The sequence below is a fragment of the Acipenser ruthenus genome, chromosome 3, assembly GCF_902713425.1.
Source record: "Acipenser ruthenus chromosome 3, fAciRut3.2 maternal haplotype, whole genome shotgun sequence".
Classification (NCBI taxonomy): domain Eukaryota; kingdom Metazoa; phylum Chordata; class Actinopteri; order Acipenseriformes; family Acipenseridae; genus Acipenser; species Acipenser ruthenus.
In genome coordinates this window covers 98,064,245-98,082,067 of record NC_081191.1, presented here as the reverse complement: position 1 = coordinate 98,082,067, position 17,823 = coordinate 98,064,245, and the positions used below count along the sequence as shown (strand labels likewise).

The window sequence follows — 17,823 nt, the reverse complement described above, 5'->3', positions numbered from 1 at the left end:
CCCTGAGGATAAGGAGCACCACAAAAGAACTGATCTAATTAAAAACAGAACAAACTGAAACATTAGCTTCCAACTATTACTGCTGCCAAAACACCTAGACCTGCTTTTGCTTCTTCCATTCAGAAGTAAATTCGTGCCATCTTTAAAGGGCAACTGAATCTTGATAAGCCTTCTTCCATACAAGCAGATGCATATTTTAAAACAGATATACAAGTGCTTTATATTCACAAATAAACAGGATTACAAAAGCATTTCTGCTTTGTTATGCTACAAATGGGCAGGTTGAGGGGAGAGGAATGAGAGCTTAAAAAAGGTCAAAGTAATTAGATGGAAATCCAGTGCACTCTTGATTCTGCAAATATGCCGAACAGATAATTAGCACAGGGAGTAAATTATATTAATTCCACCTGTTGCTGAAAACGTAGGCATCTTGTGATAATTAAATCTGAGACTTTAATAATGAAGCACAGTAACAGCCTGTTAGTAAACAGAAGTGAAACAGCTTAGTTGTTGCTAATAATAGGAGCAAACCAAGGGATACCTGTTCCTGGTGTTGCAGTGGACAAGTGCTGCAATTCTAATACTAGAACAAGGTAAAACTTTAAAGAAACCAAGTCAAGCAGACAAACAATTTAGCTAGTACAGTATACCAATGAAGACACTAGAAATGTGTAGTAAATATGGACTGGAGAGGAGGGCTATAGTGGAAAATTATTGACCCGAGGGAAGACTATTGTTACCGACAGGGGGCTAAATGCCCAAACCCTGGAGGTAACAATAGTCTTCGAGGGGCATTTAATTTTCCACTATTAGCTGAGTCTACAGTACATACTTAATATGTGAGGTCAGTCAAAATAATAAGATAGGCAAGGTTGGATAGTAAATACAAGTATATAAGAGTAAGTGCTTGGAAATCCTGGCCTGTGATAGGTTAAAATCTCATCATAGGACCAAAAATAGATTAGGGCTGTCAAGCGATTAAAAAAAATGAATCGCAATTAATCACGCGATTAAAATTTTTAATCTTAGTTAATCTTAGTTACAGGAGGCTGTGTGGTCCAGTGGGCTTGTAACCAGGGGGTCTTTGGTTCAAATCCCAGCTCACTCACTGACTCATTGTGTGATCCTGAGCAAGTCACTTAACCTCCTTGTGCTCCGTCTTTCGGGTGAGAGGTTGTTGTAAGTGACTCTGCAGCTGATGCATAGTTCACACACCCTAGTCACTGGAAGTCACCTTGGATAAAGGCGTCTGCTAAATAAACAAATAATAATGATATTAATAATCTTGGTTTTAATTGTTATATTTAATTGATACTTACTGCATTCATCTAATTCGTTTGTTTTAATACTGATGCTATTATTATTATTATTATTATTATTTTTATTATTTATTTATTTTTATTATTATTATATATACATGGTCTTGGGCTTTCTTATCTTCAAGCTCTGCTGACCCCATATGTCCCGGGTCATTCCCTGAGATCGGAAAATGGTAATCTTCTGACAGTCGCTAAAATTAGTTTGAATTTTGTCGGAGCCAGGGCATTTAGTTATAATGCCCCTAATCTTGAGATGAATTAGGTTGAGATGACTTGTTAAGTTTTCTGGTCCCGGTAATATATATAGCATAAATATACCAAAAACGTTTTTATTCACAGATATGTAAATATATACGTATGTATTTTTTAATTTTTTTATTTTTTGCCTGCAATAGGAGTCGGATTTCACCAATGAGAAGAATATTCTGTATAAAACAAGCGATGCTACATTCTGTATGATTCTTGTGTTACATCCCATATCAGTGCCTCACATCAGCTGGGACAGAAAGAGACACACTGCAAAGCGGGAGGTTTTTTTTTTAATTTTTTTTTTTCTTCTGCACACACTTTCCCGCCTCTCTGTTACCAGCGGAAGCCAGGAAGCAATCGGCACAGCGCACAAACAAACTACATGCTGATAGAAGCCTGGTATAGTAATACAAAAATAAGTTTTAAAAAAAAGTAAAATGTCAAGCAATAATAACACCATTTAAATAGAACTTTGTGTAGTATATCTATATTTAACAGTGCGACGATTAACGCGAGAAGCACAGTAAGGGTAGGTCCAACATTGGTTGTTTGCACCAAAACAGACAATTATTCAGCTTGGCAACAGGCATCCATGGAATCTAAACATTTTAACGAACAAAATGATACCAAAAAACATTAGGTCGGAGGGGGGGTGCAGTAAACTAAAAAACTAAGGGCTTTCTGAGTTTTGGCTCATGGACTACATATAAATTTATATGCAACGGCACTCATTGCATTTCAGTGTTGTCAGATCCTTCCCCCAAAAAACTGTAGATGAATGCAAGAACACCTTTGTGAAGCGTTTTGAAGTTATGGATATCACCAGAACAAACTTTAATCACCTAAATAAGCCTTGCACCTGCTGTTCTGTTTCTCTTGTTATTTTATTTCTCCCAAACACTAAATGATTAATTGGTATTTTACTTATATTCCCAGGTCATCTACATGTTTTCACATGTCACTGAGCCTTATAAGAACATGGCTTTATCTCAAGAGGTTTATCAGGAAAACACTTTTTTAATAATTCAAAAATGAATGAATGAATAAATAAATACATACAAACAAAATCAAGAACTGATAGAGCGTGCAAGTTTCAAGTTGGTGCACAATCAAGAGTTCACTGTTCTCCAAACAGCTGTCTTTGTTTTCTTTATGGCAAACAAAGCGGTTTCCACAACATTACTATGCAGCTCCCAAGTAAAGGAAAGTAATGAATGACAAAATGTAGCAAATCGCAGGCTAAAGATCAAGCTCTAATTTTGTACTTGTTTGTTTCTTTGGAGGAGGGATGTTACAGGATGTAATTGCGCTTCATTGTTTGTTCATGTATGGTTGCCACCTCTGAGATATATACAGAATAATAGAAGGGCTTCAATGAGTTACAGGAAAATAATTTTATCTAGGGTTTCTGTGACGTCATACATTACGAGACCGAAGGTCATAAATCGCATAAGATTAAAATCCAGGATTTCAATGGGACACCTACCTCACTACTGGGACATTGCAGGGGAAACTAGAACAGGTGGCAAAGCTACTTTTTACAGACCCTGTGCTCCTAGGTATGTTCATTATCCTATTGCACCATTTGAAATAGTTATTGCTCAGCTGACAACCTTGAATGACATTTGGAACCTGGGTTGACACAGGCAGGTTCAGTCTGAAATGCCCATTAGAGACTTTATCCAATCCTATATGAGAATGTTTACACTAATTAACAGTTCACATGTTAGAACTACCAAAACATGTTGGCTCACAGCAGTTTCAGCAAAGCAATATCTAGTTAATGTTTCCCATGGTAAGAGCACTTTCCTCCTGGCACAGGGCCGGACAAATTGCAAAGCAAAAACATTATGTCTTCCCTGCCAAATATACTGTAGATATGTTTTGTGTGTGTGTGTGTGCAAGTAACAGGTATTTGTTAAGCTGAAGAATTCAGATTAAATGGACTCAAGTCACACAATGAAAATTAAACAACAAAAATAAGTGCTTCTAATTTTGTTTCCTGTTTTAAATGTGCATGCTTAACCTTTAGGGCCATGTTCATTAAAACTGAAGACTTTTCTGCTCCTCTGCACCCCCAGTCACTGACCTTAAACTTAAGCTTTTAAAAAAGTTTACGCTGTTTAGTCAACACAAAATGACCTACGTCTCTACCTTAAACGATTAATGGAGTTTGCAGACTGCACGCCAAAATGGAGGCACCAAGGCTTTTGATTAACTGCTCTGCTACCTGCCAAACTGCTCTGCTACCTGCCAAATCGGGCAGCAGTGTGGAGTAGTGGTTAGGGCTCTGGACTCCAGACCAGAGGGTCATGGGTTCAATCCCCAGTGGGGGACACTGCTGTTGTACCCTTGAGCAAGGTACTTTACCTAAAATTGCTCCAGTAAAAACCCAACTGTATAAATCGGTAATTGTATTTAAAAAACAATGTGTAAAAAAATAATGTGATATCTTGTAACAATTGTAAGTCGCTCTGGATAAGGGCGTCTGCTAAGAAATAAATAATAATAATAATAATAATAATAAAACCACCATAAAAACTGCCTCTCTTAAAAACAACAGGCATGAATACCAGAACAAAAATGCACTTTGACAATGAAAACATGCATTCTCGGTTGCCTACAGCAAAACTGTATCTTGCAAAAAAAATGGCTTTATAAACATGTAGCTAATTCTACTTCAGACAACAAGGTGCCTTGGATACATAAGCTTAAGATATTATGAGATGGAATTGAAACCTACCCACTTCACTTTAACGAGATTCATCAAGAGGGTCAATCTTGCCTCTTGATCCTAGCTGGAACCACATTCCAGGAGGTGAAAGACCAGTACCTTTTTAAGTCACAGTAGTACAAAAAATATCGAAGCTATCCATGACATCCTGCCCTATTGATCACGCTGTTAACCATAACTTTAACCGCAACTAACCATATAACTTTAAAAAGCAGTCCATCAACTCCCCGATCAATAACAGCAAATTGGTACTTATGAGATTCACACCTGGCAAGTCAGCGTTATCCCACAGGTCCCCGGTTCAAATCACAAGCCAGGGGTTTTCACAGACAATGAGTTGCTGATTTCATGAAGGCCAGAGGTCTGAGTGAAAAGTGTGAAGTGTCAGTGCTGCCAGACATTAAAATGGAGAAAACAGGACTGCTAGTCTCACTGCGCATTTCAGACCAGACCAGACCAGTGGGATGGCAGTAACATGTAATGCACCAATATAATCTGGTTTTACAAGACTTTGCAGTGACAGCTTCAGTGATTGCCCCTTACCATAACTGGCTGTATCCATGTTAATTTGAAAAAGCCATAGTGGCTATAATACTCAATGGTGCAACCCAGTGTCACTATGAGATGGTATACTCCCCCTAAAGGAGGCAATATGAAAGGCTGCTTGTGACAGAGAGTGAATGAATCCTAGTCAACAATCTCCCTTCCAACCTGTGAGGGTGCTGTTTAACAGAAACAGTGTGCCCCAGACTGGATGGTTTTGCAGTCCATCCCACGGTCAGTAGGAAGGCAGCCATCCAGAAAGTGGGCAGAGTCACAATATCAGAAGTCATCGCCTTAATGCGGTAAGCGATGTGTCAGTCATGGATTGGAGGATATGTGATTGCACTCACTACCGAACGGGGTGTGACTTAAGGTATATCAGGCTAAGCAATCTGTTCCTCTGTTATGGTTATGAAATGCCCGGGAGGAATAAAAAGAAACCTTGAGTGTTTAGTGTTGTCTTGTCTGTGTATTTAACTGTTTTTATTTGTCACTGTAGACGGCTAAATATCTGGGAGCGGTCACTATTAAGCCAGCATCAAACCCAGACTGCACTGCACCACTGTTATCACTGTTTCGTGTATTCACAACACCACTTGCACCCAGAGCACTCACTGTTGGACTGGTGACCGTGTAGGTGTTTTAAAGTGTGTGTTATTTCGGGTCTGAACCCTGTGGTTTTGACTGGCTTTACACATTGCTGTGTATTATTAAGCAAATAATAAGGCTTCATTGTTCACCATTGAGCTGTTGGATTGTTATTAGTGAGCACTGCAAACCACTTTTCTACTCTGCTTTATTAAATTAAGGGTGAATCGTCATGCTAATGGATGTGTTATACATACAGCACAGCTTTTAATTGCCATTTAGATTGCATTTTGTTTAAATATATCTTTACTTGTAACCCTTTTTTATTGGACTAGATAGTTATTTTCACAAGAGTGTCGGTGCTATCAAATTGCAATTACTACAGAGCACAACAAACAAATACAGGTAAATAAGATTTAAACAGGGGAAGTCTCATTCAGATTCATATTTATCTTACTTCCCATTGAAAAAAAATCTGATTGTGTTTGACAGTAAATTATACGTGAACAATAAAAAAAAGTATTTGTGCCGATATTCAATAGGACATCTCAAGGTCACAAGATGCCAGGCCTTGCTAGCTGCAGTTCTGGAAGGCACAGATTTCACCTCTTGTCACGCAACCGGATAGGTTTGTTATACTCCCAATGAGCCTTCACCTTTGAAGCCTACAATTCCTTTTAGGGAAATTGGGGGTGTAACTATTCTCCAAAATGACCAACAGAGTTTTGCAGTTTCTATCAAAGTTTGCCTGATTTGATGTCTTGCCAATTGTGACTGAAACTGACTCGCAACAGAGAGATCCAGCTTTGCACAACAAATGACGTGATGTGAGGGAAGGACCGCTATACTAAATGGTGTGGCACACTTGACGTGATGTGAGGGAAGGACCACTATACTAAATGGTGTAATATGCTTTATTGTCCAAACCTTGTGTCACTTTAAACCGCTGCATAATGAGACACCTGGTAGAATGCTTTCATGATATTTTGTAGTAAATGCGTGGGACTCATTTTGAGTCGACTCCAGGGTATTACTTGTTTTCCTTCCCCCCCCCCCCCCCCCCCAAAGCAGATTTGCAAGCCGTGGTCCAAATCACGTACTGATAATCATCTGACCATACATTTTTGCACTGTGTGTCACCGTTTTTAGAAACAGGAAAAAACGATGTTGCCAACTTGCTGCTTTACAGAATTCCTGATCAAAGCTGCCACAAACAATTGCACAGGCTCTTTGGTCTTTACTTGTTATTTAAAATACCAGAGTCTTTTTTTCTTCAGCAGCGTGTCAGGATCATACAAAAAATGTCTTCAGTATGTCACCCCTAAGGTTTGTAAACTCATTTGCCAACCATATATTCGCTACCATTTTTACTGCTCCCTTCATCACTGTCCAGTTGAATGTTTTATCTCCGACACACTTTGCACAGTGGGATAGGGCTGGAGGCATAACAAGAACATGTCAGTTCAGCCATTGCACTCAGTCTCAGGAATCTGCAGCAAACCTGCACCCTGTGAACTCCAGTGGCTTAATGATGTAGGAATGATCCCCTCCCTCCTCTTGTACAGTAGTGCATGTTTGTCCCTTGTAGGTGGGTCTGAGTGAAGGCTTTATGGTCACAATGGTATCTATGGTATACAGTACTGCAGCCAATATTGACATTCTTTAAATCATTTACACAATATATACAAAAAAGTAACTTTTTTTTTTTTTGGGGGGGGGGGGGGGGGAATGATACAGTTACCATTTAATGTTTATCAAAAGAAGAACACAATCTCTTAGATCTTTCAAAGACCATTTCAAAGACTAGATGAGTAAAGGCATGGTTGCAAAAATGTGTTCAAAAAGTGATAAAATGTTCTAAAAAATCAAATCATACTGCATCAGTGAAAATGGTTAAATTGCATGCAGGTTTAGCCACCGATTAGCCTTGTCGGGCTAGAAAAATAAAGATGAAATAAAATGCTGGGGAAGGATTAGTCAGGTTTGATCATTTTGGGGCAATCATTTTTTCAAAAGAATATTATTCTTCAGCTTACTGTGATCCTAAACGTCAAAATCCTATCAAAAACACCTGTCAAAATGGATAAAGCAATGAATTGAGGCAGACTATATTACTGGCCTATCCCCATATCATACAGCTCTTCCACACTTGAAGTTTCCAAACTGGCAAGCCAAAAGAAGAAAAAAAAACAATGCGCCGTCTCTGAAAAACAAATGGATACCAAGCATTCGGGAGACTGCAATGGCATATTACACAGTGTAATGCAGAGGTTTAAAACATGTCAGAAGAATGCAACTCAGTTTGTGGCAGGTGCTAACTTTTGTTTTAAATTGGACGACTCAAATCCTTGGAGCTAATCCCATGAGGTCCACTGCAAATCCAGCCATCATGTGACAAGGCAGGCTGTTATCGACGACTTTTCAAAGAGCAAAGTGCTAAGTACCTCATCATTCACTGGAGGCCAAGTACGGACAGGGACTAAACTAGAAAAGATCTTAAGAATATCTGCTTCCAGGTTGACTGTATTGTTAAGCATGTGAGCCAATTCCAAGCCTGTGAGGCAGAATGTTGCTAGGATACTGTTACTGGAGTGTCACAAACGCCACATCCATAAATACACAATGCTGATTATGTTGCTTCAATGTTTTTGACACACAATCAAAAAAAGAAGGATGCAACAAGAACTACAGTATGGAAGTATAATAATATGTATACTATTGATGAAACCAATGATCCTGGGTGAGCCTAGTCATATAAACCAGCATAGTAGAGCAAGACTCATATATTACGGCAAAGCTACCTCTTGGTTGGTTCCCACCGCTATTATCTAATTTTATCTTGGCTAAAGCCATGTCCAATATTAGCATGAAGTAATAGCAGTTACTCTCATGTAATAAAAATCAGTGTTCGATACAGCTTCAGAAGCATTAGAATTGAACATGAAACCATTCATTAAGACTCAATCCCCAGTCTGGCAGAGCTGCTGTTCTAACTGACAGCCTTCCAACACTCATTGGATCAATATGGAAGAGCACTACTTTGCTGAATCAATGCAGTGGCACTGTTCTGCTGGATTAATAGCTTCTTTCCTGAAATCACTTCTTACATCTTGTTAGAAGGATATGGGAGTATGAGCCATTAATTCACACTTTAATTTTTACATGTTACTCAAGCCTGTTAAGACAGTCTTAGCGGTTACTGTTTTAATCAATATTGATTTCTATATTTCAGTTGCATTAAATAAAAAGTTATTTATTTATTTATATTCAAAAACACAAATCTAGACCGCAGTGCAAACTGATCTGCAGTATAATCTTAAGCATGCTATCATTATGAAATGCACATTGATGATGAGATTATCAAAAACCTAAAACTATGACCAGACAAAGCTTTTTTATTATTATTATTATTATTATTATTATTATTATTATTATTTAAGGAAACCAGTCACAAAACTGCCTGGAAAGCCTATCTTAACCACAGTTAGTTGAACAAAGGCTCTTCAAGGCTTTGGATCTCAGTAACATGAAGAAACACTGCAGCGTTCACTGCTAAATAAAACATTCACCCCCTTTGAAATAGAAGACATTAACCCTGTCTGTCTTGGATACACCTTTAGCTCTTGCAAGAAGTTCTTTCAAGGATTTAACTTTGTTTGCAACGCTGACAGCATCTTTTATGGATGGGAATCTACCTAAGTAGAATCAATTATATACACAGACACACACACAAAGATTAAAAGCCATGGGGGTAAACAAGCTCATTCTAAAATATGGGCCCTTCCAGCTTTCTATTGATTTGAGAACCTTAAGACCTGTACTATGTTTAATTAGCATAGTTTACAAAATGTGCACTGAGAATGGGTTACCTTTAGAACAACTAGTATTTTGATATTATCATTAAACCATTTACCATTAATCCTTATATATTTGTTAACTCTATTTAAACTGTATATGCCACTTGATCAAGCTAAGACTTGTGTAGTTTATGCCTTTGGGTTATAATCACCTCATCTGAGTGATTAATTGTTCTATAATTTGTTTCCACTTGCCCTGTGGCTTCCCTACTGACAGTAAGACAAGCATCAGTCTAAGAAATATTCTTGGTGTACTTAGTTTTAAAACTAGGGGCCACGGTTGACATGCTGGAGTGTTACAGGGCGATTTCCCTATATTCTAGGCCAGTAGATAAACAATGAATGTCATTTTTGGGGGGTATAAAGGGAAGGGGTTCGCTTGACTTACCAATCATCCTCCTCTCGGCCATGGAGGCCCTGGGCATCAGGGTGTCCTGTAACCCTTCGATCCCACTGTACAGCGAGTGGGAGATTCTCCGCTCCCTGTCATCTAGCGAGGTGTCGAGGGCGTCATCCGTTCCAGAGGGACTCCCAGGCGTCTCCAGCTAGAAGGACATACAGGATCATCTGAATTAAAAAGATTTCACAGCATGGTGGGAGAGAGGGGGGCAGGAGATTCACCCAGGATTGTCATCCAACTGGGTGCAAAACGAACTAAAACTCGTCACCCAGCTCCACAAATTCACTTTGACAGGTTGGTGTAATGACCACCTTTCTGTGCCACTTTACAGACTGCCTCCCATTGAGGCCTGTCAGATTTCCACACAAAGCAGAACTCCGTGATACTTCCTTTTTGCTTGTCTTGTTGCATATTTTACCCTACAAAGGTGATGCCGTATGCAGTTTTGCTACCAAGTAAACAGCATAGGGCTTTCGTCAGGCTGACAAGCCAGTGAAGAGCCGGCTCCTCCTGATAATACATTACAGATAGCTTTTGAAGTAAGGCTACTGGATGCTGACTTTTTGTTCCCCTCAGCTGACCTTGTGTAACATCAGATGCCATACAGTTTAGTACTGCTACGTGCTCTCCACTTTAACTTCCCCTTTTAGAAATAGAGCCGGAATCATATCCAAGCAGACTACATGGCCTTACACACACCTTTTTATCTGAAACAGATAAAACACAATGATTCCCCATGACTGCACTATCAGCTGAGCCAATTGCAAGCAAGCTTATCTAACCCACCACAAAGAAGAATTCGACATTTGGTTGCCTTGTTATGGTGTTAGTTCTTCCACCTTTCTGCAAAACAAACAGCAGGAACCAGTAAGTCCCTTATCTTTTACTAAGCACCATACCTTGAACCCCATGCTGAATAAACTGTGGCAAGGGCAGGACAGATTCCATGGATTTCCAATAGTATTACATGTAGTTAACTTTTTCAAAAGATTAAAGAAAGTGATACTGTGGCATTATTTATTTATTTTTGATCAAAGTGCTTTGTCACTGATGGTTGCTGGAATACATCAATTATAGATTTGGTCACCTTGTTCAATAAAAAAAGACAAATTCTTTTTGACCCCAATTTAATAATCACAGTTACAACTAAGCAGGCATTATTCAGACAACAATAATTCCATTAAACAGTACTGTTAAATTCATGGCCCATTTTGATCACAGCTGTTAATACCAGGGAGCAATTTGCAGCATTATTTGTAAACTGAACTCGCCCATAATGCTACAAAACTAAAAAGAAATAACATCTTGAACAATTCTGAATGTCCATTGAGCTATACCATCCAGACAAAAACAAAGAGTTATGGTTTAAACATTCAGCACCTTGTATTTACTGCTGTTTTGTGAGTTGAAGATTTTCTATTTGGTGACTATAACTAAATACCTGGGACTCTTCAAAGCGCAATAATCTATCAATCCCCTCAGGGGAGTCTTTAAATCACAGTGAGTGGAATAAACACATATTTGAATAAATAATAAAACAAACATACATCCCAGGGGCTACAATCTTTAAAACTCCGGATGTAACCGCTATATTTAGCTACCTATTCCAGATTGACCATACAATCTTTGACGTTAAACAAACATGGGTTCAAATTGGTCACCTTTTGCCAACATAGTGCTTAAGGAAAGCAATATTTCTTGCAGTTCTCATGTTTGGAGAGTGAACAAGAAAGTGCAGGCAAAAAGCAAGGGCTTGTAGAAGTTTGATCACAGGGTGGCCCACACTGCAGCATTGCTTCCTAGCAAAACATGGTAGTATTTATAATTTGCATTTGGAGCAAACTTGATAAACCTCCAGTTCTCTGAGAACCCTCTCAGCAAAACTGTTCACGATTCCAGGCTTTGAAGTCAATGGGCTAACGTCACATAGCATTTAACTTGTTGGCGTCTCCCCAATATCACTCCGAAATAAAGAATGGGATTAATTTATGTATTTATAATAATAATACTAATAATAATAATAATAATAATAATAATAATAATAATATATTACGTTGATGAGACTGATGTATGTGAAGGTCACATGAAAGCTTTATTTCAGTTATTGCCATCTGTTAATGAATTCCAAATGGTGGACTTATATTGCTTGGTTTGATAAGAGCCAAGGCGATTTAGCACTGCAGGGTCAACACAATATTAAAATCAGAGGCATATCAAACTGCTGGAGAACATAACATAACTTGCACTGTGAATTAATTAGGACCCAATATGCTTTACATTGTCAGTCAATGATTTATTTTAGTAGGTAAATCAACAGATTAGTAGCAACAACTGTGCTGCAAAGAGAAAATGATTGTCCCAACAGGACCTCAAACCAGCTTAAAGCATACAGGATGGAATGTAAGCATGTCGAGGACACAACACATAGAAAGCTGTTCTGACTTCAATCAAACATCTGGTGTTCAAAAGACACTTCAATATCATGTAAATGATGCAGGTACTGTACCTGCCATTCAGGTGGCAAGGACATTAAGAGGCAAGTGTTCCCTTCAGCAGACCCGTAAGCTCCTGCCAGCAATGGATGTACCCACATCATATTGCTTCAAATCATGTTTTCATGGTCTTAATCCAGTGACCTAACTTTAATGCCTTAATTACATTTCTTAAGCTGTCTTATCTTGAGAAGGTCTGGCCTCGCATACTATGCCTGAAGTGCTTTGATGAGTCTTTATCTGGTGCAGCCAAAGACATTAGAGTTAAAGGGTATATACCTTCATTTTCTTTTTTTTTTTTTTTTTTCAAATATGTGTTTTTTTTTTGTTGTTTTTTTTTTGTTTTACCTTCGACATGCGTGTTTATCGTGGTTTGCAATAATTCTGAGTTCTGTTGCTCTAATTCTGAGATGTAATCTGTTCACTTACCTGTTACCTGTAACATACAACAGAAGATGGAGCACAGTGTTTTTTTTTTATTTATTTTTTATTTACCATATTAAGAACAATTATTAAAAGCAGTGTTAGAGCACATACATTATTGCATGCACTAGTTCTACCAAGGACACCATAAAGAAATTAAATCCAACACTGCTAACCTGTACAACACTGGCAACTTTAAAAGGGACTGGGCCTCAAATACCATGTCAAACTAAGACAGACTACATTTTGTATGATCCTTAATGTCAAGATAACAGCGTTTCAATGAAACATAATTACCTTTATCTGACAATGAATAACTGATTTTTCTTAACTATTACACTGATCGTTTTTAAATGCGTAAACAAATTGCACATCAACATCCTCGTACCAATAAAGGGAAGCAGAAACTATATTCTATTGGATACAACAGCTTGATACAAAACACAGGAACAAGGTCACTTCAAATCAATTGTTTTTTTGGGTCTCCAAGTATATAAAAGTATATATAAGGGCCCACGCTGCCTCCACTATGCTCGGTTCAATACTCTAAATGAACATTTACAAGGCCTGCTGATTGATAGCTCTCTCATGGTGCCATCGATGAACAGGATTTTCTGCATGTCATCAATACAAGCAGCAATGCAATGAGGCCATTCCTTTCATCAAGCAACCTGCATGGCTCAACTTTCCCCTCTCCCTTGCTCCCTTTCGACTGCGTCACATTTGACTGAACCTTTAATAAATGGAGAATGTTGTTAATGTTTAACATTTATTTTCTTGTTTGTTTGTTTTCTTGCCAGGGAATAGAGTCCTGGATCTTTCTGGAAAAAAACCCCCAATGAATTGGTAAACAGAGTTGTTAAACAGAGGTAGCATTTACAGTAAATTCCATTTTGGTGAGGTACTGTACAGTATAAGTTTGCTCAGCAAATACTGTTTAGTGATTTTCTTTTTTTTTTGTCAGAGCTAGCCTAAGATGAACTAAAACTAATTTCTAGAGATTTATGGTTTCTATGGCAACAAAGACCTAGACAGAGTTAGTCTGGGGCAGAGGAAGCTAATATTTTCAGTCTAACTTTATATACAACTTGCTAACTTTCACTAGACTAATCTAAGTGACACAACTAAGACCAGTATAGTAGTTTAAGATCAGTATAGTAGTCTAATACAATTTTATGCAACTGGCCACAGGTTCATTCTGGTGAAAAAAGCACTGCACTGGCAAACAGATCCAGAACACTGACGTAAGTTTCAACTGCAGTTGTAACTAATGTCAGTCAGAGCCAGCATGAGACCACTAAAAATAATTTCACTAAACATAATCCTCTAAGCAGATTTCTGAGGTAAAGGGCAATGTTCCACACAAAGAATGAGCCCCTCTCCCATCATACTTTTATTAGTTTTCTACTTATTTGTGCATGGTAATTGAGTTTGCAGATGGTGTACAGTGCTTAGAAATACACACTACAGGGGTTGGAAAATACTTGTGACACGCAGCACACTTTTGCGCAAATGTCTCTCACTTGACTGAATAATTTCTAACCGTCACACCAACTTGCCATGATAAACAAGATATCAGTTAACAAATTTAAGAAAGGATAATAGTTGGCACTCAGTTACTAAACAACAACAACAACAATAATAATAATGCATAATAATAACAGCATACAGGTTATAAAAAGAGTAACTGAAGAAGGAAAATAAATAAAGCAAAATGTTTTAAATAAAAGACAAACAGAACCAAACTCTCGAGACACAGGTATGTTGGAGGGAACAGCAGGCACACATAGCCACGGGCTTCCATAACAATAACTTCCCCTCAAACCTCCCCAGGCAACCTCCATTTCTACTTTGCCTGGCACTGCAGGCCTGCAAGCTCACGTTTTTCACCTGCCAAGGATCGATACGGCAACATGCTGGCGCAACGGGCCACTGCGCTCACCTGCCATTGTCAGGTCATCCCTATACCTCAGCAGGAGGCACCCTTCCACATGGCTAGGCAGCTAACCAATCAAGGGTAGGAATGAGGGATAAGATAGATAGATAGGTAGATAGATAGATAGATAGATAGATAGATAGATAGACACTAATATACAAGAGAGGAATGATGCAGAGAAGTGGACTCAAACTGCAGATGAGGGGATATGGACCTTCTCTAACAGGGCAGACTTGTGGCAAATGCATTTTAATGTTAAGAAATGTAAACTGTTGCATATTGAAATCAAGTACAAAATTTAGGAGGTTGAAATAGGGAATGAAAACTTTGAAAATGACCTTGGGTTACAGTGGACAGTTCTTAAAGTATCTTACCAATGTGGTGAGGATATTAAAAAGGCAAATCGAATGTTAGGAATACAAGTCTAAGGAAATTACACCTAGGCTAGAAGGTACAGAGGAGGGTAACTAGGCTGATCCCTGGACTCAATGGCATGAGTGATGAGGACAGGGTAAAACAAATCTCTTTAGCCAAGAAAAAAAAAGATGGTTTATAAAACCCTAAATGAAATATAGAAGTTAGTCCCTACTTCAAATTGAGCACAGTAAGGCAAGAGGGCATACATGCAAGCTGGGTAAAAGTTTCGAATTAGGAAGCGTTTTTCACACAGTTAAAATGCATGAAATAGCCTGCCAAGTGAAGCAGTACTAAACAATCCAAACTGCTGCAATTCATAAATGGTATGTTTGTTAGTGCTAGCTATAGCAGAAACATTTGAGTAGAACATGTTTTTCATATATTGCCAACAGACTGACATTATGACATTATTTATGTAACTGAGCTTAATGAGATCTGCAAGAAGGCATCTATCGAAAATCATCAGTTTGCTGTTGACTTCAGAGGCACCATATCATTTCAGCCGTGTTTTAGACAAGCATCGCAGCAGTCAAGACAGCTGCTGTCTCAAAAACGAAAATGTTGCAAGTGCTTGTGAAACAGGAGGGGCTGAATATGGAGCACTCCTGGGAGACTTAAGTGATCAGTTCAGGCTTGACAGCTGAGCACAGCCCTTGGTTTGGCTTTAAAATCAGACTAGATGTGGATGAATTTTAGATCACAGCAAAAACTTGAGGAGCAGGAAGTTGTCTTAAAAAAAAAAGTTTTTTGTTCTGTCTGGAGACATTTCACTCAATGTTTTTTTTTTTTTTTGGTAAAGTTAGAGGATTCCTTTGTGTGTGTGTCAGCATGCATTGTTTCAGTGGCTTGTAGTTAATGTTGTCCTTTTGGATTAGATACGTTGTCTGACCTATTTTGTTTAATTGATATTCCTCTATGAACATGGATACTGCTTTCTAATTTGTTTATAGAGACGTCTGAAACATGTCCGCTCTAAAAACTCTTTTCAGTTGTTTGTTATTATTTTTTGGCAGAAATTAAAAGCAACCTCATTTAACACAATAGACAGACAGGACATACCAAGATATTTTACTCCCCAAGACTATCATTAATATTACTTGTCCATGTCATTAACCTCCCTTGGATTTAGCCAGGTTCTGTTAGTTCTTGGTAGATGTAGGAAAGTGTGCATCACTAGGTCAACTGCAAACCAGAGTACATCCTTCTGCTTTTTAAAACCATCTCAAAGTCAAGCAGCTATAATATCAGGAGGCGAGTTGCATTTTTTCACTTGACACATTCTTTCCTTGCCCCTATCTATCAAAATAAAAATGGGAGTGGGTATTGCGCTTTGGAAAATTGGCCACTGTACAAAAATAATAAATAATCAGTTATTATGTCTTAGTGAAAGCCCTTCCTAAAGGGGTGGCTTTTATTAATTATTAGTGTACAAAAGCAATCTCAGATTATTTCCCCAAGCCCCCTATGATCGACATATAAGGATGACCTTTGGTCACAAATTGTCCCAAGACTGATTTTAACCTTGGTCCCAAAAGGAGAAAATAACACAAAAACTACACACACAATGTGATCCTGAAACAGGCTGTTGTAAAATAGTATTAATCATCACTCAACAGAATGTAATCAGAGGCAATCGGAAGTCTAAACCTCTGATGTACAACATTGATTTCAGTGGCATTTTCATAGTTTTTTTTATATTGTTTCTTGAGAACTACATTAACCTCTCTCAGCCACAGTATAGAGGGGAGGGTTCCTGGCTGGTTCCTATACAAAGAAGCAGGTTTCATGGAGAAGGACGCATGTACCCTGTAGCTGAGACAGGGCAGCCAGCAAAGTCTACACCGTTTGTTTTTCATTTTCTTGGTGGGGCTTCACGCATAATTAGCATCTAGGACTTTATAACACAACCTATGTTAAATCATTGCAATAGGTCACAAGGCATGCAGTGTCAGCATTTGTAATAACCATTACTAAAAAAATGGTATCATAAATATGCATGCACTGGTAAGGGGGGGTAGGCGGTTTAGTCAGTAAGCTTTACATATATATACTGTATGAAGAAAACATAGCAGAAGATTTATACCAGCATTACATTGACTACATCTTATTTTCAGTATATGACCATTTTGGCAAGAATGACAAATATTACCAACCCTATAAAATAAGATACTGTGCCAATGCCAGGAGTACAAAATCCATCCATTAACACACACATAGCTTCATGATATGCATACTTTTCTATTGTCATAAAACCAGATTTCTTGTCTTAAGTAATATAACCACTGCAGTTACTTGCTAGATCAACTTCCATAACTTTGAAATCTGACACAGTTATATAAAAGAAAAAAATGGACTGTGACTGCACTTGTTTTGCATGCCACTGTGTGTGTGCAGCACTTAATACCAGTGGTAATCACACCAACAACTTACTGCTAATATTCAGTGCAGGTAGGAGTTGTGTAGGTCTGCACTCACAAGTACTGTACATGCTCTCAATGATATTACTACATCACACAGAACATGAGCCTTTATGAAACCACTTGCTTAATAAATCACTCATTACCTCGCTCCGTTTTGCAATTCGCCTGGCAACTATCAGCTGTATCATTCCTCTCTTGTTGCCCTCGACAGACATGGACTTCCGCAGTGTTTCCATGGCCTCCTGATTGGTCTTCCCCAATAACGACTCCCCATTCACTGCTATGAGCTGGTCATTCACTCGAAGCCTGCCGTCCTGTGGGTACCAAAAGCCACAACACTGAACACCAGAATCTTTCAACTGTCACATTAACAGACTTTTCACTACCATCATTTCAATAGATCACTAAATAGATGGTTCCTACAGTATCTTCAGGTAAAGCAAAT

At 38.4% G+C, this 17,823-nt stretch overlaps 1 protein-coding gene across 7 annotated transcripts in view; it reads right to left on the bottom strand.

The window, feature by feature from the left end:
• Positions 1-17,823, bottom strand: part of LOC117394603 (partitioning defective 3 homolog) — a 372,730-nt gene that overhangs the window by 139,328 nt on the left and 215,579 nt on the right. For all 7 annotated transcript variants that reach the window (XM_059019442.1, XM_059019440.1, XM_059019441.1 and 4 more), the window contains 2 exons: positions 17,522-17,692; positions 9,679-9,835 (listed from right to left, as the gene is read on the bottom strand). In XM_059019442.1, coding sequence (XP_058875425.1) covers positions 9,679-9,835; positions 17,522-17,692 — 328 coding nt within the window. The remainder of the gene's footprint in view (positions 1-9,678; positions 9,836-17,521; positions 17,693-17,823) is intronic.